A 26,444-nucleotide genomic window follows, 5' to 3' on the forward strand; every position below is an offset into this window, starting at 1 on the left:
AGCAATACAAAGAGAACAGGATACTTTTTCATACAAGTACATGGTACAGCAGACATATATCAGGAATATGAAATGTTGGGTTTAGATATTCTTTAAGGCAAAATATTAAGTCTGTTTGGGAGCACCTAGGATAAGGGGTACATAGTTACCTTCCAATTTCTCTCCTGCCCACCGGAGAAAAAAAAAGTATGGAAGCACATGTGACTTTCTCCACTGCCTACCTAGAGCTAAACTCCAGGGAAAGTAGAGGGGCTGTCCTTGCAGTGCAAGGGTTAAATGTTCATTTATGTCTAGGGGATGGAGAAAAGCATTTTTACTTACCTGATCCTCTGCTCCCACAGTACAAGACCAGTACAAGAGGGCAGTTGAGGAACATGGATGAAGGGTGAAGACAGATCGATAGGGAAGGGGGTTGGGGGAAAAAGTGGGAATAATTCCCCCTCAGACTTGGGTCCAAAACTTAATACAAAGGCAACAAGTAGTTCAAGTTAGATTCCAGGTTGGGAAAGCATAGGTAAGATATGGTTCCCATATTTTCAAAAATGTAGTTTGTAAGTCATACACGATGCTAGTTCATTTCTCGTTGACCAGCATCAAGCTCATACACTCGTTGACTTCTTGAAAAAAGGACTGTGGGCTTCTTCCAACCTTCACTGTTGATTTGGATAGCAGCCAAAGTGTTGCCAGTTTCTGTTGATGCACAAAAAAGGCCTAGGACCATAAGATGTAGAAGCGCCATCTTTACATCCTTTCAACCAAATATGTGGGGTAAGGCTTGGGATATCCTTCAAATACGGCATCCTATGCTATCATGATAGGGAGGGTCCTTGTCCTTGTGTAAGCCCAGTTTTGTGTCAGAAGTCGCACTTTTACATTAGTGAATTCACTTGATTTTTTTGTCTTTAAAACGTTCATCTAACTGGATCCAATCTGCTTGAAGCCTAATTCCTTGTGGACAGCACATCCATTTTTTTTCATTATTACAGTTTTGAACTGGCTATGGACAGATAAAAAATTGGGCCAGTTCACCAGGCACTGGCTGCATCTCAATCAGTGTTGGACCGTCCCTGTTCGATTGAAGTCAATCGTTTGATTCAAGGAGCAAGTTGGTAAAACTTTCTCGATAATTGGCTGCAGCCACTGTCAGGATACAATTTGCGCAGGCAAGAAAGAGGAGAATTCCGTCATCAAACTCATTTGTGTGGAAGGGGGAGGTTCTATTTTTTTTTTTCAGCCCGCTGAACAAAAAAACAGCCATGTATAGCCAGTTTTAGTCATTTGGCAGAATCTTTTTTTATAGTCATCTGTTCTTGTAATTTCAATTCAAGAACATTAGTAATTTCCACTTTTCTGAATTTAGACTTCCGGTTTGCTTAATAACTTGCAGAAGACAATTGTCTAGTTGTGTAGAAGAGAAATGAAACTTTTAGTACAGCAATGTATGGGGCTGCTTTTTTTTTTCCTCAGCCAATGTAGAAAACTGGTCATGACAAAACATGGAGAAGTAGGCATTTACAGTCCACTGCTCTCTCATATAGCAGATTTGCTGTAAGATCACCTAGCAATAAACTGGGCACATGTTTTATTAAGCCTGGGTCCACATATATGCGGTGTGGTATATCGCATATGATTCGCACAGGAACCGCACTGCATTCCTATGCAAGTAACATGCAATTTGTGTGTGGTGTGATTGGAGCCATTCATTTTGTATGAATCTAATCACACTGCACCCGCACCAAAAATGTGCAGGACCCTTTTCTTGGTCCGCACTAGAATCGGATTGCATGGGTATTCACACCTATGCGATCCAATTCTGCACATCGCACTGCGTTTTGCGGATCACTTTCGGGGTATTGGTAACTTAACGTACACACCCGTAGTGGTTCGTATGAACAAGGTGCGATTCTGATGTGTTGCGGAATTTGCACAGAAAACGCTGAGAATTCCAGACTGCATCAGTGTGAACCAGGGCTCATGCTGAACTTCAGACATATACCTAAGTGCACAGATGAATGTCATATATGAGAGCTGTTTTACCTGTCAAATGATCTGTATTGTGTCCATCCACTCCTGTGATTTACACTGCTCTGCCAAACAACACAGTCCTGCCTGACAGGGGAGGAGACCTGCTTCACAATAACGCTTACAATTCCCGACTCTCACGAGCTTGTGACTTTAGCTGTTTGCCTTGAGCTCTACTTTAAAGAGACCTTGTAAACAACCTAAACAATTGCAGTTAAAGCACAGAAAAAACAAGTATTGTAAATAATTACTTGCAGCATTTTTGTTCTTTTCAATGAATGATTGATTTTGTTATTCACTTTGCTATATCTTGTTAAACTTGCTGGAAACATCGAATAGTCCAATTCCTTTGCAGACCTTCTTCTAGGAGGGTCTAATTATGGGCTGTGCTGGCCAAGTTCCTTTGCCCCTCCCTTTAGTTCCCTACATAACCTTTTATGTAGCTGCTGGAGAAGGACAAATGCTGATATCACATCCAAGATGGCACCCCTCCCCCAGCCCATAGCAGTCTTGGGGCTTTTGGATGTCAATACAAGATAAAAAATGTAATTTTAAAATCTGTTACATGCAGATCATCTTATGGGAATTTTTTGTTGAAATTAACGTGACATTAAATGATATCCTTAAAAAGAAGCAAATGGTCATGTAATCTATTTTTCATGAAACTGTTTATTACTGTTCTTTTCTGCCTCTTCTTAATGTCTCCTGTGAGCTCTGAAACCTCACTTTTTCCCTCTCACTTCCCTTTGTTTGAAACGAGCTGTGCATGTTGTGTTCATGTACACAACTGTTTGCACACTACATCTCTCATAGTCCATTGTGCCTGGTCCATTCCAGGAGTGACTAGAAGAGGGTGGCTACATTCCTACATAAAGTGGGACCATGGGGAACGAACGTAGCCACCCATTAATAATGGGCAGCACAGTGGCTAAATGGTTAGCACTTCCGCCTGGCAGTACTAGGGTCGTTGGTTCAAAACCACCTGCCTGGAGTTTGCATGTTCTCCCTGTGCCTCTGTGGGTTTCCTCCGGGTACTCCGGTTTCCTTCCACACTCCAAAGACATGCCAGTAGGTTAATTGGATCCTGTCTAAACTGGCCCTAGTATGTGTATGAATGTGAGTTAGGGGCCTTAGATTGTACGCCCCTTGAGGGTTAGGGACTGATGTGAATGTACAGTACATATGTAAAGCGCTGCGTAAATTGACGGCGCTGTATAAGTACCATAAATAAAATAAAAATAATAATTAAGAGGAAGTTGGATCACAGCAGCAAAAAGAAAATTAATTTGTAGAAGGCTGAGAGCAATCAAAGGGATGTGTACTTGGATATAATTTATTTTTTAAGCCAGAGTTTAGTGACACTTTAATGATTGGTGCCAGAGTCTCTTTAACCACTTGCGCCTGTTCACAGTAGATTTACTGCGACTGAGTGGAAGCTGCAGGCTCAGCAACATAAACTGCTGCTGACAGCCAGGTCCCTGTCAATGATTTATGGCTGAGACCTACTGATCAAGTCCTGTGTTTACAAACAACAGAGCAGCTATCTGGCTGTTTCTTCTCCCATCAAGGCAGGGAGAAGAAACAGCCAGATCTATTATTAAAAGCAGCATTTATTGCACACTGTTAGGCACACAGTTAACAATTTGATTGCCCCTAGATGGTAACCCCTTCCCAGCCAGTGTCATTAGTACAGTGACAGTGTACAGTATTCTGTCTGTTCACTATTTTACTGTCAGTGTCAGTCAGTTAGTGTACCTCCCAGCCAGCATCAGCCAGCACCAGATTGCCTTCCACACTAGTACCGTCCCACTAAAAGTTGCTGATCACTGCCATTACCAGTATAGCATTATAATTGCATAAATTCCAGTATACTGTATATACCATTGTTTCTAGACACTATAACTTTCACACAAATCGATTAATATACACTTGTTGGGACTTTTTTTAACTGACAACGTGTAGCAGAATACATTTTAGCCTAAACGTATACCGAAAGTAAGTTTGTTTGTTTTTAAATTGAGTATGTTTTATAACAGAAAGTAAAGTAATTGTTTTCAAAAATGTTTTTTTTTCTAATTTCTATAATGAAAAATAAAAAACCCAGTTGTGATCAAATACCACCAAAAGAAAACTCTATTTGTGTGAATAAATTGCATAAATTTAATTTGGGTACAGTGTTGCGTGACCGCACAATTGCCAGTTAAAGTTGCGCAGTGCTGAATAGCAAAAAAAAAATGCCCTGGTCATGGAGGGGGTAGTTCTGTTAAGAGGCCAAGTGGTTAAACAAATACACCAAAAATGGCTTAGATCCTGTGGTCAGCATTATTATGGTAGGTGTTGGGGTATGCATGCTAGGGCTGTCAGTGTCATCCATCCTTCTGTACCTTGTGAGTGCCGTGTATGGCTGTCAGCATTATGCACCTCACTTCAGATCTAAAAACATGTGCCTGTTGCACTTGGTCACCGTGCCTGTTGCAGAGTTCTGGTCTCCATGGTAACGGTGCAGTGTTCCGGTACAGGATAATGAGTCTGGAGGAGACAGACTGTTAGTGGATGAAAGCCACAGGATTCTGCATGAATCAGCTCACTCCTGGCATGTTAAAGCCAGTGGCGTGTGAAATCGAGGCACAAGGCCAAATGGGGTTTGCTGGTCATGTTTGGGAGATGGAGCCAAGTATTACTAGGCTGAAGAGATCCGGGACGTAGGCTGTGTGATCCGAGGCTACAAACAGCTATGGCTTATTTTAGCGATCACTCTGCTAGATTAAGACATTGATTACTACCTTTTAGCCTGTGGAGATGTTCACTGGGTGTTCTTTGAAGGGAAATCACAGGGACTTTTTAGCAAGAACAAATTATGAATCAATAATGGAACCTTTACCCGAGCACTCATGTGACTTTCACATCCTTGCGGGTCTACAGATTTTATTAGATTCTCTATATAGTGTCTGTCCCTATTCAGGGAATAGAATCATCCTCCGAAAATGAAGATGAAATGAAGTGCAGGGTAAGAAAAGAGGGATAAACATACATAGATCAGTCATAACATTATGACCATCCACCATAACCCATCGAGGCATGGAGCCCTCTAGACCTCTGAAGGTATGTTGGAGTATCTGGCACCAAGCCGTCAGGAGCAGATCCTTTAAGTCCTGTAAGTTGTGAGGTGGGGCCTCCATGGAGTGGACTTGTTTTTCCAGCACATCCCACAGATGCTTGGTTGGATTGAAATCTAGAGAAATTGGAGGCCACGTCAGCACCTCGAACTTACTTGTTGCCCAAACCATTCTTGAATTCAATCTCAACCTTCTTCCATTGCTCCGTGGCACAGTTCTGATGCTCATGTGCCCATTTTAGGTGCTTTTTGCTGTAGAATGGGTCAGTCTATCGCAACCAGCATTAACTTTTTCAGCAATTTGAGCTACAGTAACTCTTCTATTGGATCGGACTACACAGGCCAGCCTTTGCTCCCCATGTGCATCAGTGAGCCTTGTCTGCCCATTGCCCTGTTGCCAATTCAACAGTTTTCCCTTCCTTGGATCACGTTTGGTAGGTCCTGACCACTGCTGACCAGGAACATCCCCAAGAGTTGCAGTTTTGAAGATGCTCTGACCCGGTTGTCTAGTCCTTGTCAACGTTGTTCAAATCCTTACACTTGCCCATTTTTTTTCTGCTTTCACAACATCAGATTCAGTGACATATTCACTTGCTGCTTATTACAGTATATATTGTAACGAGGTAAGTTATTTAGTTCACCTGTCAGTGGTCATATATCATTATATGTTGGTTGAAAAAAGCAAGACATGGTCACTGTGCAGGACTACTCTGCAGGTATTTGGGCTTTCAGTACTGTATTTATTGGACAAATAAGACGAGATGGACTATGGGATTTGTATATGCAAAGAGCAGGACAGCAGACACTGCAGGCGCTACTCATTCCAAACAAACGGAAGTCAGAGAGGAAAAGGAGAAGTTTGGGAGCTCATGGGGAAACAATTTCATGAACGCAGATTGTCATTAAGTAGTGGGTGTGTATGGATTATTTTTGGAGACTAAAGATATAGTTAAAGCAGTAGTAAACTGCAGGAAAAAAAAGGTACCCTGCAAGGTAATGTCATAATGTGCATTGCATACGAGCACATTACGTAGGACGTACCTTAAAACAAAGTCCTCCAGCGGCATGCTGTCACCGCTGCAGAGGCTTCCATCTTCACCCGGTCTTCCGTCCAGGTTCGTAAGCTCTGGCGTCTGACTGGCCTGGCCCTCGATGACGTTACTCTTGGGCCACGGCACAGTACTCTGAAGGAACGGCACACAGGTATGCCGTTCCTTCAGAACTCATGCGCCGGTTCTAAAAAACATAGAATATCTCCGAAACAGTGCACATTTAGGAGATATACATTATACCTACAGGTAAGATTTAATATACACAGCCCAGTCGTGCAGTTATTCAATGTACCAGGATGTATTGATTAGCCCAGTCTCTGTGTAAAGCATGGCTTTTCCAGCCTTGTCGGAGTGACTGCTTTTACCAGCTGGGAGTCATCCTGCCTTTCCCATCAGTAAATTTACTGATCTGGTTAATGCAAGAAGCAGGTTTCCCTTTAGCAAGGCCTTGTCTAGTGGCTCCATCCCCCCTCACTCCCCAGACTCTGCTCAGACTGCACGTGGGCCGCCTAAATCCCTGAAATCTTTAATCATCTTCCTGTTATCTCTTCCGGCAGGGGATCATGTAGTGCATTGCATTACACTTTTCTCAAAGTTCCTTTGGAGCAATTATGCAGTGCTTGGAAAAAGATGATAAATCAAATGTTAACCCTTGTGCTGCCAGTACTACTTTCCATTTAGCACCCCAGATGGATTTGCTTTTTTTTTGTTTTTTTTTGTTTTACACAGAAATTATCATCTTAATTATTATCATATCATTTCTGAAAGTTGAGGACTCAGAAGATTAAAATAAAATTTCACAAATTTTTATCAAAACAATATATTCCCCTCTGTTAGCACACTCACATTATCCCAAAAATTCCAGCTAACTAGAAAAGCTAAATATGTGTTGGGAAAATAAATAATTACACATATGTGGCAATCTAAAATTATGCATTTTTGAAAGCAATGTAAAATCAGAAGTAGGACAAACTGTGATTAGGCAACTTATTTCCTAATTGAGTGTCTGCCGTTTGTGTCATCTGTGTATGGGTTTATTAAAGGTACTTATATAGTGCGGTCAATTTACACTGCGCTTTACATACACTGTATTGCCACAAGTATTGGGACACCTGCCTTTATACGCACATGAACTTTAAAGGCATCCCAGTCATAGTCCATAGGGTTCAATATTGCGTTGGCCCACCCTTTGCAGCTATAACAGCTTCAACTCTTCTGGGAATGCTATTCACAAGGTTTAGGAGCGTATCTATGGGATTGTTTGATCATTCTTTCAGAAACGCATTTGTGAGGTCAGGTACTGATGTCGGACGAGAAGGCTCGGCTTGCAGTCTCCACTGTAATTCATCCCAAAGGTGTTATATTGGGTTGAGGTCAGGACTCTGTGCAGTCCACTCAGGTTCCTCCACCTCAAACTTGCTCATCCATGTCTTTATTGACCTTGCTTTGTGCACTGGTTGGGAGCATGAAATTGTCCAAAAATGTCTTGGTATGCTGACGCTTTTCCCTTCACTGGAACTAAGGGGCCAAGCTTAACCCCTGAAAAACAACTCCACACCATAATCCCCCCTCCACCAAACTTTACACTTGGCAGAATGCAGTCAGGCAAGTACCGCTCTCCTGGCAACCACTAAACCCAGACATGTCTATTGGATTGCCAGACAGAGAAGTGTGATTCGGCACTCCAGAAAACAGGTCTCCACTGCCCTAGAATCCAGTGGGGCGTGCTTTATACCACTGCATATGACGCTTTGCATTGCACTTGGTGATGTAAGGCTTGGATGTAGGTACTCGGCCATGGAAACCCATTCCATGAAGCTCTCTACGCACTGTTGTTGTGCTAATCTGAAGGCCACACGAAGTTTGGAGGTTTTTAGCTATTGAATCTGGCAACTTCTGTGCGCTTCAGCATGCCCTAACCCCGCTCTGTCATTTTATGTGTTGAGTTGTTGTTCCCAGTTGCTTCAACTTTGCTATAATACCACTAACAGTTGACTGTGGAATATTTAGTAGCAAGGAAATTTCACAGATGGACTCTGGACAGGTGGCAACCTATCACGGTACCACACTTGACTTCTTTGAGCTCCTGAGAGTGACCCATTCTATCACAAATGTTTGTGGAAGCAGTCTGCATGCCCAGGTGCTTGATTTTATACACCTGTGGCCATGTTGGTGATTGCAACACCTGAATCCAATGATTTGGAGCGGTGTCTCAATACTTTTGGCAATATAGTTATAGTACATTGACATCAGTCCTTAACTCTCAAGGAGCTTACAATCTAAGGGCCCTAACTCACATTCATACATACTAGGGCAAATTTAGACAGGAGTTAGTTAACCTACCAGCATGTCTTTGGAGTGTGTGAGGAAACAGGAGTACCCGGAGGAAACCCACGCAGGCACAGGCAGAACATGCAAACTCCGTGTAGGTAGTGCTGTGGTTGGGATTTGAACCAATGACCCCCGTACTGCCAGGCGTAAGTGCTAACCACTTAGCCACCGTGTTTTGTTCTGTTAAATTTTGATTTTGAAGTTTATAGCAGTATGATACTGGACGATTACAGGATGACATGGAGACATACATAGGGTTCCAAAGAGTCTTCTTATGTCCCTGTGTGTGCTGGAGTCTCTGATCTCACTCTTTTTTTGGCATCTGACACCATACTGACATTGAACCCAGAAGTGCTAAGCATTTGGGAATAGAATGGGGTGGACATAACTGCCTTTTCAGAAAAACCAAAGCTTGCCAGCCCCTTCCTGCCTCCTGTATATTCCCATTGATCTGTAAAAATGCCAGTTAGTCATGAGCTAGCACAAATGCTTGGATGATGGTGCTTAGAGGCAAGCTTAACACAACTCTAAAGTGTTAGATCTTTGCCTATCAAATGGGCCTAATATTCCTCCATGACTGAAGCGCTGTAAAGGCTGCTACATGGATGCAATTTGCAAGTGCAATTGTTTTTTGTGTTTTTTTAGCTTCAGTGAAAGAATTTAAGGCATGCTAAAAGTGGACTGCCAACCTGTATCCTCCTATCTCCTTTTAGCACACCTTAAATGGAGTTTTAAATACTTTAAAATTACCTTGTCAGGTTTAAAAGAAAACCATGTTACCACATATTTAAACTCAAAAACCAAACTATGATCTATTGTCTAACGGTCCTTAGATGGGGTGACTGCATTTGTTTTTTTTTTTCAGGCTTTTGTCAACTTAGGCTGCTCTCCTGATTTGGACTACAAACACTGTCTTCCCTTCCTCATCTTTTTTATTACACAGAGTGGAATTGTTTTGTAGTTCACAGAAGATAGCTGGGAATGCCTCTCAAAACACAGGAAGTTACAAGCACACTGGATTTCTAGCAGGAATCTTTTTGTATTTGTAGAAAATGTTGTTACACTGAAAAAAGAAATACATTTCAGTCACCACATCTAAGCACTACTAATCTGTGATATATTAAAATTGTATTCTTGGTTGAAAAAAAAAAGTATTTTTGGATTTAGATATCTCACCTGTACTCCATTCTAGTGCTGCAGGTTCAAGGTTGTAAGATGCCCTTGCCCCCTGACGTGCATTTGGGTTCTAACCTCCGACCCTCCTACATCACTGCATAAAACCATGGCATGTGGAGGGGACTCGGGAGCATCAGACACTCATGGAATTATAGAGGACTCAGTGCTAGAATGGAGGGAAAATAGATTACTCAGGCCACCTGTGAGTGAGTGTAAATGGTCTTCTATTTTAGGGTCACTTTAATAATGCAATCGACACACGTTTCTATTCGTAGAAATAAGAAGGAATCACATCGCACAGGACCAGGAAACTGACACTCCTGCAATTGCGTTGAACGTTGAAAATTCTTGAAGCCACCTTCGCACCAGATTTTTTCTTGACTGTTCCCACAAAGCCATGGAGCGATCGGGGGTTATGGCAAAGCTATCACTTGGTGCTTCTGGCTATGGGGTAGTATGTGTGTTCTCCTCTCAGGATGCAGAACATCAGCCCAGAGACCAAACCCTGTGTAAGCTTCGAGGAACAGCTTACAAACGATTATTGACTTCAACCCCTACCCCGCGTGACAATGTTTGGAATTGGCAGTTGGCATATGCTTCTGCATACTTGGAAGCACCAGGCATTTCTTGAGGGTTCTGATGGAGCTTTAGGGGTGCAAGTTGAAGGTGCGTAGAGGGTTGTTTTCCTTCTAGAGTCTCTGTAAAGAAAAATTAAAGGTTTCTTGCTGAAAAGTATAAAGACACTGATTGTGGAAATAATGTGCTTGCTGTAGCATTTAAATAACATTATGGGAAAGCTTTAATGTGTGAGTCTTGTGAATCTGAGTCCTTTACCATTCACTGGCTGTACTGCAGTGTTAAGGAGAGGAATGTCACCTCCGGAGGCTGGAGGGGTATTGATTTTTTCAGAGAGAAGTAAAGAGGCCTCCTCTTGGGACCATCTGCAGCATCATCTATGCAGGAGGCCAGAGTGTGTCAGGTCAGACTTCATGTTGCTTCCACACATCCTGCATTATTACTGTCACCTTCCTGCTCTGGGCTCCAGCCAGTCTGCAGGAAGTCATAGCAATGCCCCCATCTGATCTCTCCCGATTAAACAGGAATAAATTCACATTGCATCCTGTTGATGTATACAGCAAACCACTGACAACAAAAAGATGTAATAATTTCAGTATACTGTATATCTGCAAACATGTTCAACAGGATGTGTTTGTGTCTGTTTTCCTGCACATCATAGTAATAACTGTCATTTGTAATGGTTTACTTTAGTTTTCTTTTGCTTTTCTTTTTTTGTGTTTTTAATTGTAGAAAAGGATCTATCAAAAAATATTGTAGAGTACATTATATTAGTGAAAAAGTGCAATAAACTGAGAGAAAAGTTTTTTCCACCAAAAAATAACAAACATGTCTAACCTACTCTGTGCAAAACCATTGCTCGATCCTCCTCTTCTGGGGTGACCCTCCAGTGCTTTGGGCTCCTCCTCTTCTCCATGTGCCCCCATAGGAAGCCGCTTCCTATGGTGGCACATGTGCAGGCTCGATCCTGAGCCACGTTCTGTGAGTCCATTGACACTTACAGAGTGGTTCGGCTCCACCCCCTGCCCTCTCATCACTGGATTTGATTGACAGCAGGATCCACCAATAGTTTCCTCTGCTCCCATTGAATCCAGTGAGGAGGGAGAGAGACAGCAGTGTTGCTGTTCTCGGGCACAGCGCTGGATCCAGATGGGATTCAGGTAAGTATTTAGGGGAGCCTGGGGGGATCTGACAGAGTATGCAAAGAATGCATTAAGGTAAAAACCTTCAGTTAAGTGAACATCAAATACCTACAATATATTAATTAGTATCCATATCAGTCTAGATTGGAGAGGATTTTATTTGTTAAAACAAAGTATACCTGAACCAATTAAGTAATTAAAGATCTAATTCATCAAACATAAACATCTCTCATTTAGACTCCATGCACACTGGGCGGTTTAATAACGCTGGTAACGTTAGCTGTGTAAAGTCATGTTAAAAACATGCGTTTTTCAGCGTTTTTGCATTGGCGTTTTGCACTTTTTTTTCGAGTTTGCGTTTCTTTGCGGGTTTTTTTGCTCAAACTTCCAAAACCGCTGGTTTGCTATGAGTTACTGCAATTTACCGTGTTTTTCAGCGTTAGAGCATTTTTACAGCTAAAAAACTCCTCTAGAAACCACTAGTTACGGGTTTTTTTGCAGCCATAAAACGCCCCTGCCAAAAACCGTCGATTACAGTCTATGCGTGCATGGACACATAGGATAACATGCTGGGGAGTTTACTGGCTGTAGAAAAAACATCAAAAGCCAAAAAAAGCAGCTTTAAAAACATCCAGTGTGCATGAGGACTTAAAGGATAAGTCCACCAGCCTACTATTATGTAGAATAACAGAATGTTCTACCCAATTCAGGAGTTATTCAGCATTTAACAAAGATCTTCCAGCCTTCACATTCTGCTCTTTTATCCAGACAACCCTGCTCTAGTCCCAGCCTTCCTGCTGGACTGGTTCTCCAAGCCTCTTGCTCAGGCTCTCACCCACAGACTACCTTTGTCTTCAGGCTGTGACTTACTGTCACCAGATGACATTCTGATTCAGGCCTACACATATTTCCTGTTTGTCTTTCTTAAATGCTTCCTTAGCCGTAATGGCTTACACTGAGTACTGGACATGGACACTCGCCCATGGGGTGTCCTCTTCAAATGTTGCCCCAGCAGCAATAGCTTACACAGGCCCTTTGACTGAGGGAAGGCTTTTGTATTCAAAATCCATCTATCCGGTATGGGGTTCCTCACTTGTGTTATCTGTCGCGATCTCTGACACCCTTTCTTTGCCAAAATCGTCTATTTCTGTGCTTTATTCTGCACGCTCAGCGATAGTGCTCCTTGGTTTGGATTATTATGGATTGAATGGCCATCCCCATGAAGAGCAACTATGTAGTTCCTCTAAATATCATTTCTTCTTCTGACTTGTGAAATTTTCGTAATACAGTATTTTATTTTAACGCCTAATGTCCTAACATTTGCACCCGCCCTCTCATGGTGTTTATTTTATCAAGGCTGACATCGAACATATAGCATTTGTATAAAGGACACATACCTTCAAAAGCAATCTATAATGCATTTTCAGTGAGCACAACTTGAAGAATTATTGAAGCATTTACATCAAATTACTTTTTGCTTTGATTTTTGAATGTCCTTCCATTTGTTTTGGATTAGATATAGACACAGGGGCTGCTCCACACAAATTTTAGGTGGTGTTGGGAGTATTATTGGGGGAGCTACAGCAAGTCCTGTATTCTGAATCCTGTGTCATAATGGAAACATACATACCATAATGAGAAATGCTTACCAGGAAATGCAAAAAAAGCAATGTTATACAATATAGAAACCATTCACAGTGTGAAGGGGATACAGACTGACACTCTTTAGCACAATGAAGTATAGAGAGTACAGTGTTCAGAAGTATGTAACAATCCTCTACTTTGCTGATAAGTTGCCAACATTTGAAAATAATCGGGAGCAACACCTTGAGGGGATTAAGAAAAAAATGTAGTGTGTTACATGGGACACATGCTGCCCACCTTGAAGGGATTGAAAAATGTGGTGCACTTAGCATGCCACCTACCATGTGTTAATGGTGGTAAAAAAGTGTGCATGTATAAAGGACACATACCTTCAATATAGAGGGTGTTGCTTCACAGGGTATGGCTTGTAGTGTACCACCTTTCCCCCTTTGCTTTGCCGTGGTATAGACCACATAGAGACTGGGGGTTTGATAAAGAGATTGTGGGGGTAAAATAAATCCCATAGTTTGTGTCAGTGGCAGCATTAATAGTCTCCGGCATTGATGTCATGGCCAGCAATAATCCCTTTCAAGTGTCAACACCCAACATAGGTCAGGACCAACTGTGACAACCCCCAACATGGGTCAGGACCAGCCGTGGCACCACCCAACATGGGTCAGGACCAGCCGTGACACCTCCCAAGATAGGTCAGGACCAGCAGTGACAACCCCCAACATAGGTCAGGACCAGCAGTGACAACCCCCAACAAAGGTAAGGACCAGCCATGACACCGCCAGCAAGTGTCAGGGTCAGCTATGACAATCCTGAAGATGTGTCATGGCAAGCAATAATAAGTCAATTCCAACCTCCAGCTATAATGATAACCCCCACCAGCAACCCCCAGCATTGGTGTTCATTGGTTTGATTTACCTGAGAACTCACTTCAGCAAAGCTCCCCCTCTTCTTTGCAGGTGCGAGAACAAAAATTTATCAGGCACAAGATCACTCCTAGCTAAGCATAATTATGAGTGCTGGACCATGTAGGGGGTGCTTGATTCAATTTTTGGGGTCCTATAACACACTCAAGCATCCCTTACACTTCCACTGTACAGAGGTTTGCAGATTACCCACAAAAGAATCTCTGTATTTTACTTGCCTTCCCTGCTTAACCACTGTTAAGAGATGGACAAGCAGAAAAGCACAACCATTATGTAGTACTGCAGTCATTGGAACACTGTGCATTCTTGTAAAAGGATGTAGGCTGGGAGACAGTCATGGGAATGGAGGTATGTTCCTACTAAAATGTCACCTTTGTTCACCCCCAGAAACTCTTGCAGTGAACAGACCAATGTGCATACAGGGCCACAGTGCTGGGACACGGTCCTCTGGCACCCAAGGTTAAGGTGTCAAAGTGCAGCTATCATCACTACCACTGCGCCCAAAGTAGATGCCTCTGCCTTAGTCTAAACCTGAAGAGCCTGAAGCATATAAGGGATAAATCAGGAAAGGCAAACTTGGTTTGTGGTATGCACATAAGGTTGCACATTACTTCTGCTTATAACTGAGTCTAATCAGCAGTTTTTTCCCCTAGGTTGTGCTGGAGTGTGTGCTAAAGAAGGAACTGGTCTATAATAAAGTCACCCCTACTTTCCACCATTGGAGGATTGGCGATAAGAAGTTTGGCCTCACATTCCAGAGTCCTGCAGATGCTCGAGCTTTTGATAGGGGTATACGCCGTGCCCTTGAAGATCTCGCTCAAGGTATTGTCTTGTTGCTTTAAAGGGATTTGTTATATATGAATTGTGAAGAATGCCATTGCTGAACTCTCATTTTTAGAATAATTCCCTGAATGTCATACTGAAGTGTTGACTTCAACACTTTGAGTCACTGACCCAGGAGTATACCAATTCTGACACTCGGTTACATCATACTTGTTCCGGGTCTTTGTGATTCAGAATTACTTGATTCAGACACTGTCAGACAACTAGCATTTTCTGCAGGAGACCAGCAATAGCAGCCTCTGTACTTCCTTCATGGCGGTGCCATGTAGTGATGATGTCTTGAGACACCATAGCCCGATCTAATAATAAATTATGTGATACTTATGTTATATCCTGGTATATACTTCTACCAGACCCAACACAAGTCAATGGGCCACATCCCAAAATCATAATTTAAAATTCATTTTTGGAAAGAAGAGGGGAAAAGGGACTTTGTCGCACCCAACTGAAGATATAAAAAGATATATATAAAAAAGACTGAAAAAAACCTTTATTGACATGTAAACACGTTGGGGTTCACATATGTACTATGCACCCCTTCTGGGGAATACTGAAGAGTATTATTTATTTGTGGTTTATAATGTGTTTTTAATATTGTGTTATACACATTCATTGTGTCCATGTAACCCACAGGGTGTTTTTTTAACTTATGATGTCAATAACAGTTTTGCAATCGTTTTTATATATATATATATAATTTTTTTTTTGTCTTTAGTTTGGTGCCACAAAACCCCTTCTACCCTCTTTTTTTTCCAAAAATGAATTTTAAATTTTTATATTCTTTTTTATTTAAATGTATTTTTATGTAAAGTTATAGGGAAAATTGTGCTAGTTGCTTTATTTACATTTGGCCTTCTATTATTCCTTGTGTGCTTTCCATGTTTATAATGTGTTCTACCATGTTTAAATATCCAGAGTGAGCAGGATTGAGTTTAGAAGCTCTTTGGATAGAACCTAATGTGGAGTCTGTTTTTCTAGATGTACTGCTGGCACCGTGTAGTTTCATAGTGCCATGTTACTAGTGTTAGGGCTCATGTACACTGCAGCTCCTAAACTCAGGTTCAGGAGCTGTTCAGCGTTTTTTTTAAGCAGCTCTGAACTCTCCCTAATGTTTTCCCATGTGTCCATGTGCACATAGTTGTTTACAGTCGTTTACAGGCAATTGAGTTTACAGTTATTTTTTTAACACACCAAACTTGCGTTCAGGAGTAGATGTTACCAGCGTTTCAAATGCTTGTAAATGCGGTTAACCACGTTTATAAGCGTTTGCGATTAGAAGCGGTTTTTAACTGTTCCATGTCCAGATGCTGTCCAGAGCCTTTTTTCACCATCAGAAATGCATGCTAAGTGTTTTCCATGTATTCAAATGTACCCGGTACACCAGAGCAGTTCCAGGTTTCGCATGAAGGAAAAAGTAGTAGAACGTGCTGCATTATGCTCATGATGGGATCCATAGTGAATACAACCAGAAAAGACAGGTCGTCTCAACACATACTGCTCTCTCTGCTTCTGCTCTCTCTATTTCTCTCAAAATGATTGAAATAGTAAATTTTTTTACTATTTTTCAATGCATTCTGGGCATTTGGGAAGGTCTCCTGAGGTTATCTTTTAAAGATGCTTCTAAATGCAAACGCGGCTAAACTGACGTTTTTTTAACCTACATTTTCCAGCAGTCAGTTTCCATTGTTCAGAAGAGTTTTCCAAACACCCCGCATACATGAGCCCTTTCAGAGTAAAGCCTTGTTACCATAGTGATGCCATGCAGGCTTTTATGTCATGTCACCATAGTGATTCTGAGTTACCAGACTGATGTCACATTAACATAGATTTGTGTCCAACCAATGACGTCATGTTGCTATAGAGTGACACGGTATGAACAGTGTGAGGTAGAGTTACCAGAAGGAGGCCATGCTGTATGAACACAGTGATTCCATGTTGCCGTAGTAATACCATGCTGCCAGGATGATACCTTGTTACCATAGTATTACAGTATGCTCAGCTGTGAGTTTAGAGAAACAAGTGCTGGTTACATCAGTGATACAACATCACCAACCTTGTCTCAAAATATTACCAAATCCATCAACTTTACTCTTCCCAAGGCCTCCTGCTCTGTAGCACCCTTCTCATCTCCTCCCATGTTCTCCTCCAGGACAGCTCCAGAGCTTCTCCCTTCCGCTGGAACTCCCTACTCCAATCTGTCCAGCTATCTTCTGACTGTCTGCCTGTAGGTGATCCCTGAAAACCCATCTCTTTAGGGAAGTCTCTCCAGCCTCAACCTAACCACTGAAATTTAAATTCTCAAACATCCCCGCACGGTTATTACCTTTTGTATCACTTGCCCTATCCCTATAGACTCTCAGGAAACAGGCTCTCCTAACCCTCGTGTCTTGAATTGTATTGTAACTGTACTGTCTCCCTTTGTTTTGTAAAGTATTGAGCAAACTGTTGGTGGTATAAAAATCCTGGCTAATAATTACTACAGTGACCCCTATTTACTATCCACACTTACAACTTATTCTGTGTTGACAAAGATTTGACTAGGTTGTGGCATTTATTCAAACTCAGCAGACAGGTATTTAAATCAACTACAACCAAAAACCAGCTGTAGTAGTTTGGCTTGCTTTTCCCCTCCTCGTCACTGTTATGTCTTCCTCCTCATGCACAGTGGACGTTTTTACAGCTGCCGTTTTTGGCTTTTGATGGTTTTTTCTACAGCCAGTAAACTCCCCAGCATGTTATCCTATGTGTCCATGCACACATAGGTGTCCGTTTATGACACAGAGAATAGCTACGATTCAACGGATCTCAGCTATTCTTTGGTCATTCACAGTTTATGACACTCAGGAGATCATGTCAGCCCTTCACTGGAGATCTGTGTTCTCCCTCCAGATTCTCCAGCCCAGAGCTGGAGAATCGGAGGGACCGCAAACTAAGCAGAGATAATTTACCTCTGCTTAGTAAACTGATCTTTTACTGTAATCTCGAGAGATTATAGTAAAATCAGCCGTTTTCCAGAGTTTGTAGACCGTTCTCCAGCGTTTGGAGACCATTCTCCCTTCGTTCGGAGAACTGCTTCATAAACTGCATTCAGAGGAGAACTGTGTTCTCCGAGAATGCCGGAGAACTGAGCAGCGATCTATTACCGCTGGTTCATAAACGGACACCATAGACTGTAATCAGTGTTTTTTGGCAGGGGCGTTTTTGGGCTGGAAAAAAAAACAGAACTAGTGGGTTTCTAGAGCTGTAAAAACGCTCTAAACGCTGAAAAACGTGGCAAATAGTGGCAAACCAGCGTTTTTGGACTTTTTTTACTACAAAAAAATTTTTTTTTTGGAAGAAAAAACCCCTAAAAAACACAAACGTGAAAAAATTCAGCTAAACGCTAATACAAATAGGCTAAACAAACACTGAAAAACTCACATTTTAACGTTACTTTACACAGCTAACGTTACCACCGTTATTAAAATGCCCGGTGTGCATAGAGCCTTCAATTTCATGGTTTCAATATCTCACCATCTCTGGGAAACCAAAGGACTATTGTGCAGATCATCTCCAGAGCCAAACCATATTGGGGCTCTAATAGGCTGGGTCAGGGATGAATGTGAAATTAGTTGTAAATGTATAGTGTAGAAATACGTCAAGAAAACCTAAAAGCCTCCGATTTTCAGAATGTTGCTTTCATTTTCTAATTGTTAGTGGGGTTCATTCGATGACCGTTTTTAACCGTAGTGACAAGAAAATTTGAAGGAGCAAACCTTTCATTTGGGAAATTCCATTAATTCCAAAATCTAATGTTAAACACAAACAAAATATTTAAGTACTTTCAAATGACATTTGTCAGAGATCTGTAGGCATTGTCAAACGTAACGACATGATTTTTCATATAAACATTTATCTGAAGATATACCAGTGTATGACCAGCTTTGGTATATGCTGGGGAGGGGCAGTGAATTAAAGTGAACCTACTAAATGACCCTGAATGAGCAAGGGACAGATTTACTCTTAACCCCTTGACGCCAAGCGCATGCAAATATGTGGCCTATCGGCATCTGGGCCTTGACGCCAAGCGGCCGCACATTTGCATGCAATTAGAAAATACATATGTGGTGAGAGTGCGCGGCATGCGCGCTCCCAGCACATATGTCCATGACTCATGGAAAGGTCTCGATCTCCCCTTTCGATCAGGACCTTTTCTGATCATGTGACCGCCGTGACGGTTTAATGAATAAATAGACTCACCTGTAGTTGAATTCTTGTTAATTAGGATTTTGTTGTCTACAATTTAGCTTTGCTCCTAAGACTTTTATTGGGGTATATTTATTTTTGCAACATGGTCTTGAATACATTTGTTAGGAAAAATACTTTTTTGTGTGTGCAAATTAACTAATCTTGTTTGCAATCAATGGCCCGCACTTGTATTTTGTAGTATGTTGATTCTGAAAGGAAAGTAAAGGTTTTCTGACAATTCTGTTGGGGTTTACTCATTTTTGCTGAGCACTGTATTTGCTTGTAATACATCATGTTAAGTTACCATCATTCTTTGCACACCCCTCGAAATTTGAAATATGTTCAGGAAGAAGAAAATTTGAGTAAGGACAGGAGCAGAGAATCCTTAGAAAATCGTTGTAGTCTTACAGAAGAGTCCTCTCAGCTACTAGGCATTGTCAAAAGTAAATCCTCCATATTGTATGGGTATGGGCAGTGGCCCTTATAACTGTATGGAACAAGGTTTCCATTTCTGAGTAGTGTAATGCCACATGGTTGTCCAAGGGCCATTTTTTACTAGTGATCCTGTGACTGGCATCAACTGAAAAATGTGTTGGCCTCTATTTATGACCTCCTCTGCTGAAAATGGGATGGGCTGATGCCACATACAGTTTACCCAGCTCTCCAAACAGGCGCATCTGTTAGTGAAGTAAATTGTTTGGACCAGCTTGGTCGAAACAAACTATTTAAAGTCACAAGAACCCTGGATTTAGAATTTAACAATTGATCCATGTCAATGGAAAATATTGTGTAGGTAGTAAAAATGCAGAATATATTTCTTGGTGAATACAAGTTTAGTTTTCCTCTTAAACCAGCTTTAATAGTTCATGTTTTTTCCATGCCCACAGTGAGTAAGCAAGTGTAATACATTACCACCTAGGAAAGGCTTGGCATGGTGTTTTCCCCATTATGACAGGGGGGCAAGCACAATGGCTTAGTGGAAGGCTTGTCTGCCTTGTAGCACTGGGGTCCTTGGTTTGAATTCCAGCCAGGACTCTGTCTGTTTGGAGTTTGCATGTTCCCCTTGTGCCTGCATGGGTTTCTTTCAGGCGCACCAGTTTCATCCCACACTTGAAAGACATGCTGATAAGTTAGTTGGTTCCTGTCTTAAATATCCCTAGCATTTTATTGTATGCATGTGAGATGGGGCCCCAGACTATAAGCTCCTTGACAGCAGGACTGACACAAATATATAGTATATAAAGCCCTGCACTCATTGTTGAAGTTTCAAGTCGCATGACAATTCACACGCTATTGTCGGCAATGGAACCATTCAAATCGGTGTGACTCTGATTTTGCGGTGCTGCACTGATTTGAAAAAAAATTTCCTGCACTATTGTTTGCGATTTCAAGTGCCACTTGCATTAACTTCTGTGCATGAAGTTGCACAAATGTCTTTCAGGTTTCATTGACATGCGATTTTGAAATCATTCAAATTCAAGTGAAGTCGCATGATTTCAAAGTCGTATTCAGTGTGAACCAGGACTTGTTAAACCACGGCATACCATAAACAATTGTCAATGTTAATTTATTTTATTTTCAGCCTTTGTTGCTGCCAATATCCCAGCAATTTACTGAAGCACTCCAGTGATCGCTGTATGACATTTGTTGGGACAGGTTACCAGATGGTGACAACAGTGAACCATGTGCCTGTGTAATGTGTGTAGAAATAACTAAGGGCTCATGTACACTGCAGCTGCTAAACTGAAGTTTAGGAGTAGTTGTGCGCTTTTCTCAGCAGCCCCTGAGCTCTCCTTTATGTTTTCCTTTATGTCCATGTACACATATGTCGTTTACAGGCAGTTGATGTTACAGGCATTTTTTTTGAAAGCACAAATATCGTGTTCAGGAGTAGAGTTTACCAGCGTTTCAAACGCCAAATGCGTTTAACCGCGTGTAAACGCATTTATGCACGCTTGCGTTTAGATGCGTTTTTGGGCTGGTCCATATCCAGATGCTGTCCAGTGCCTTTTTTTCTTCATCAAAAATGCACGCACAGCGTTTTCCATGTATTCAAATGGACCTAGTACACCAGTGCAGTCAGTTCCAGGTTTCGTGTGCAGGTAAAACTGGTAGAACATGCTGCATTATTTCTGCACAGAACTGTACTGAAACACATCAAAACACAGCAAAAAAGCACAAGGAGTGTTGTGTGCACCCCAGAATGCATCCGGAGGCATTACAGCACTATGTAGCTCCTCCCACAGTGCCAAGCATGTTTCATGAGCCACTTTTGCTACAGTGGCAACACCCATCAGAAAATAGTGCTCTCTCTACTTCTGCTCTATTTCTCACAAAATGTCTGAAATAGATAATTATTTACTTATTTCCCAACCACGGCACCACCTGCCTGGAGTTTGCATGTTCTCCCTTTGCCTGCGTGGGTTTCTTCCGGGTACTCCGGTTTCCTCCCACACTCCAAAGACATGCTGGTAGGTGAATTGGCTCCTGTCTAAATTGGCCCTAGTATGTGTATGTATGATTGTAAGTTAGGTACCTTAGATTGTACACCCCTTGAGGGCTGGGACTGATGTGAATGTACAATATATATGTAAAGCGCTGCGTAAATTAATGGTGCTATACAAGTACCTGTAATAATAAATACATATTTCAGTGCATTCTGGGTATTTGGGAGGGTCTCCTGAGGTTATCTTTTAAAACGCTTCTAAACGTGCATAAACGCGGTAGGTAAACGCGTCTAAACTGACATTATTAACCTACATTTTCTAGCAGTCAGTTTCCAGCATTCAGGAAAGTTTTTCAAAAGCCCTAATAGATTTGACCTGAAGCCCGTGGGGTGATACCACATAAGAACAATTGGGAGACCAAACATTGTCACTCAAAAAAATATCTAAATTACTTTTGAGACAACATTAACATGTTAATGCTTAGAAAGTATTTTATCAATTTTATGTACATATACTTTAACCACTACCCACCAAAGGATGTCCATGGACGTCCTGGACTTTCAGTGGTTATACCGGGATGATGCCTACAGCCGCAGGCATCATCCTGGTATCTTTCTTTGCAGCCTGCAAATCTTTTTTGTAAAAGCAATCCTAACAACTAATTGGATGGATTGCATTTACAGGCAGCGGAAGTGGGTTTCCTGATGATGTCAATGGTATAGGAAACTGGAAGCATCAAGCATTTTCGCCACTTCCAGTTTCCCAGATGTAAACAGCACCATTTTTAAATTGTGAAAGAAAGCATCTGATCACACCAATCTTGATGTGATCAGATGCTTGTAGGGCAGAGGAGACATCTGGAGTTTAATAGAGCCCAGATCTCTCCATAAAGAGTACTTGTCACTGCCTAATGCTGTCACAAGGGATGTTTACATTCCCTGTGACAGCAATAAAAGTGATCAAAATAAAAAAATGAAGTAAACAGTGTAAAGATTTAAAAAAAAAAAATGAAAAATATGATTTAAAGCACCCCTATGCTCACCCGCAGAGGCGAGCGCATTCGTAGGTCGCGAACGCATCTGTTAATGGTGTGTGCACTACACATATGCCGTATCGCCATGAATGGTATAGCAAGAGCAATAATTCTAGCACTAGACCTCCTGTGTAACTTTAAACTGGTAACCTGTAGAGATTTCATATCGTCGCCTATGGAGATCTTTAGGTACCGTTGTTTTGGCACCGTTCCATGGGCGTACATACTTTTAAAGCATGACATGTTACATATCTATTTACTCAGCGTAACATCATCATTGGGTATTATATTGTGTTTTTGCATATTAAAACTCATTAAATTGTATTTTTTCTCCAAAATATTGCATTTGAAAAATCACTGCGCAAATATCGTGTGACATAAAACTTTGCAGTATCCACCATTTTATTCTCTTGGGTCTCTGCTTTTTGTTTGGGGGTTCTAAGTTGTTTTCCAGCAAACAAATAATGCTATTTACATTTGCAGAGGCCAGTAGATTAGCAGTTTATTGGTTTTATGCATATATCATAAATGAAGGAGTAAGAATAGTTCACTGATTTGTCTTTGTGCTGTCAACAGGTTTTCCCACATCCCATGGAGAAGCGGAGGTTCCAGAGGATGGCCCACAGGTATGTCATTTATCTGGTTCTAACACTGGTGTTTGCTGACGTAGAATTATAATGCTATTCTGTATATTGTATGAAAGGCAGAATCCTTGACAACACCCAAAATATTTTGCCCAAAGCAGAATTTGCTTTTTCTGTATCCTAACCTTATTCATATGCACAAAATGGGTCAGGAGGTTTCCTAAATTGTTAACTCTTTTATAAGATGGTTAGGGGATTTGGTGGCCAAGAAACAAGGACACGTCAGGCTAACTTTCTATTATTGATGGAATGCAACACAACATAGGGAATTGTGTAAGCCCTTCCCACCTACCAGGTAACAGGATGATCACTTGTATCAGACTCACTGAGATGGTGGCATGAGTGTGTGAAAATAAACGTTTATTAGAAATATTCCTTAATGGATCTAATGAGCTTTTCTGGAAATATTCTTCTTTCGTGAAATGCTCCTAAATTTGGTATCAACATCAGATTCTTGACAGATTGTTCAGGCAACAGCTGATGTTGAGAGTTCTCTCATGTACAGGTACATTCATGTAATCTAAGGACGATCTAGCACACCTTTGCAGTAAGAAGGCATTTTCACCTCATCTTCTATCTGCAAAGATCAGACATGACAATCCAGCACAACCAATTGCCTACCTAAAGCACAATTGACCTCCAGTGTCTTCTTTAGTCTAAAGACATTTTTATGATTAACCTGAAACCCCAACAAAAACTTTCCTTCTAATTTCACATAGAGTAGGAAAGGGTTAAATCTGTGTCAGGTATTTACTCCTGTCTGCATCACCATTTGGGAATTTCTGCTCCTGTCCTGTTCTAGTGACACAACAGAAAATAAGAATGTGTCTCCCAAAAATGAGGGGTAATCCCACCTTTGACAGTTGCAACTGAAGATGGTGTCCTCATTGGGAGAATTTTCCGCTGCTACTGTTTTGGTGATTGCTGTAACATTTTTTAAATTCTTCCTATTTTCTGTCTCGGTGAGTGTGGTCACCAGGCCAGAATGTGGATCTCCCCAACTAGGATGGAGGCATCAATAATTATTTCATACTGGTTATAGCTCATACTCTTTTCACTCAAAACTAGAAAAATTGTGTAGTCTGGAAGTGAAAAGGCCCTTTAATAAAGCTACATGTGGTATCTAGGTTCCTGATTATTTGTGTCTGGGATGAGCGTGACTTGTGGTGGAGTCACTGAGATGTCTGACATGACAAAAGCCAAATGAATGCAATCGTGGTGCAACTGTACTCCCACGTGCTAGTACTGTGCAGTGTAGAGAGTAGAATGTAGTCTAGCTGCCCCGAGGCTGAGCCATCCACTCACAGGTCACTATTAAGTAAACCAGACCACCCATGTAAGGGAACCTATGGATGGTGACAAATGAGCAGTGTGTAGTTTAACCCTTCAAGTGAAGTTCTTAATAACCGCATGTCATGGTGTTAAAGCACTGAGAAGAGCTGAGGAGTTTGGACACATAATAATGGACAGTTGTACCTATGTATGTGTTGTAGATCTTCACAGCTTTTCTGTCTAGATCCCACTGTACCGTCATGCTGTACACTTGGCAGATCTGTGATCGCAACGCCAGATAAAGTAAAAAAAAATCAGTCATATATAGCAATCACCTATTTACCCCGGTCTATGTTTTTGTAGTGTTTTAAAGGTTTTGGGTCAGTAACAGAAAATGATGCCTGTCTCAGACAAAAGTCATGGAATGGCTCCTCTTTGCATCCACACGTATTACAATCATTGCAAATTACACAATTCTTTGCACTGATTATAGCAGGCATTGCAATACAAAAAAGTACAAAGTGATTATTTTGGTTGGAGTTCCTGTTGTTACCTGCATAACACACATGTATGGTGGCAGAAGGGTGGGCTTTAACGCCCCCATATGCCATACATTTGCATTACTGGATGGCCAATGTCAGAATCAGAAGCCAGAAGGACCAGTGCTCACATAATCACTGATCCTTCCTACCCCCACCCCCTCCCCTGACATTCAGAACTTTTAATGGGGCACCAAGGGTTAAAATGGTGGCCCCTGACTAGCGATGCATTGTGTCGTACGTTAATGTTTAAGGCAGCACCTTTATTTGAATGGGCTGTCAATGTACCTGTACTGTTTATTCCAATGCAGTGTAGTGTCTTACCATGCCTAGCTGTGCACTGCAATGCAGGCTTTTTGGAGGTGCGTTCCTTAAGTGCATTTAGTTTTCAAATTAAACGTCAGCACGTTAATGCATAAACGGTGCGTTTCTGTGTGTTGCACATGTTACTGCAAAGCAGAGATGTGAAGTCTATGAGACGTGACAGACCACCAAGTGACATGACCGCTGATCTCACACTGCTACATTTGATGTTTCTAAGGGCTGAGCCACAGTTAAGCTGCCCCTAAACCACTCCCACTTGGCTGCAAAGGCAGCGGCCAGGTGTGTTCACATGCAACAGCCACAAAACAAAACTATTCTATCCCGTCACGTTTGGTGTGCAGTAGCGCCCACTGAATACAGCCTATTCAACTGAATATGGGCACCCTGCAATTACATGCAATGCATACAGTTGCAGCACGCTAGTGCTGGGTGCAAGGGGGCAAACAGGCAGTGAGGAGGTGATACAACACCTCTTGTCTTGCTCTCTGAAGAGCAATCCGAACACAGATTGCCCTTCAGCCCTTAAAAATGAACTCCCAGCAAATAGCTAATTACACCACTGATATATTTGTATGGGAACTGTTTTACTTACCAAAAGGTTTATATTTCTGTTTATCCAGTCCAGAGATTTACACAGCCAGCCTGCTGACCAGTCCTTTCCCTTCTGCAGTTAAACACTGTAGCTTGGTCATCTTCCAGCCCCCAGCCTGTGATTGGACAGTAGAGAAGCAGCAACAGACCACCCTCTCCTCCTTATCAGCATGGTCCTTGTGAGCACAAGTACATGCCAGACAACTGCTTCCAAGTGCTGCCACACTCCCTCTACCAGTCTTGCTACATAGATGATTACAATGGCCTACACCACCTCAAATTCAGTTACTTGCATCATATATATTGAAAAAATACATTTAAATATATTTATTTGCAGTCATTGTATACTTTTTTTATCAACTTTAAAAGATCACGTTTGGGAACATGCTACATGTTCCACCGGTGGAACATGTAACGTGTTCCCACTGCTGGGGCCACTCTCTTTGCTAACTGTCACTGTTTAAAAAAGAAAACAAAACACAATTGTGCGGGGCTCAGCCTTCCCGGCCGCATCATTCATTCACAGAATTCTGTGAATGGAAAACTTCAAGTACCAACAGTCTTTGTGGCTGTGGGCTTGTAGTTATC

At 41.7% G+C, this 26,444-nt stretch overlaps 1 protein-coding gene across 1 annotated transcript in view; it reads left to right on the top strand.

Moving 5' to 3' along the window:
- SPRED1 (sprouty related EVH1 domain containing 1) overlaps window positions 1-26,444 on the top strand; it is a 115,427-nt gene that overhangs the window by 63,703 nt on the left and 25,280 nt on the right. Inside the window, exons 3-4 of the mRNA XM_089671300.1 lie at window positions 14,590-14,758; window positions 23,063-23,112. Coding sequence (XP_089527426.1) covers window positions 14,590-14,758; window positions 23,063-23,112 — 219 coding nt within the window. The remainder of the gene's footprint in view (window positions 1-14,589; window positions 14,759-23,062; window positions 23,113-26,444) is intronic.

This window comes from Staurois parvus, unplaced genomic scaffold (assembly GCF_062004578.1).
Source record: "Staurois parvus isolate SC_StPar_1 unplaced genomic scaffold, SC_StPar_1.0 ptg000104l, whole genome shotgun sequence".
Classification (NCBI taxonomy): domain Eukaryota; kingdom Metazoa; phylum Chordata; class Amphibia; order Anura; family Ranidae; genus Staurois; species Staurois parvus.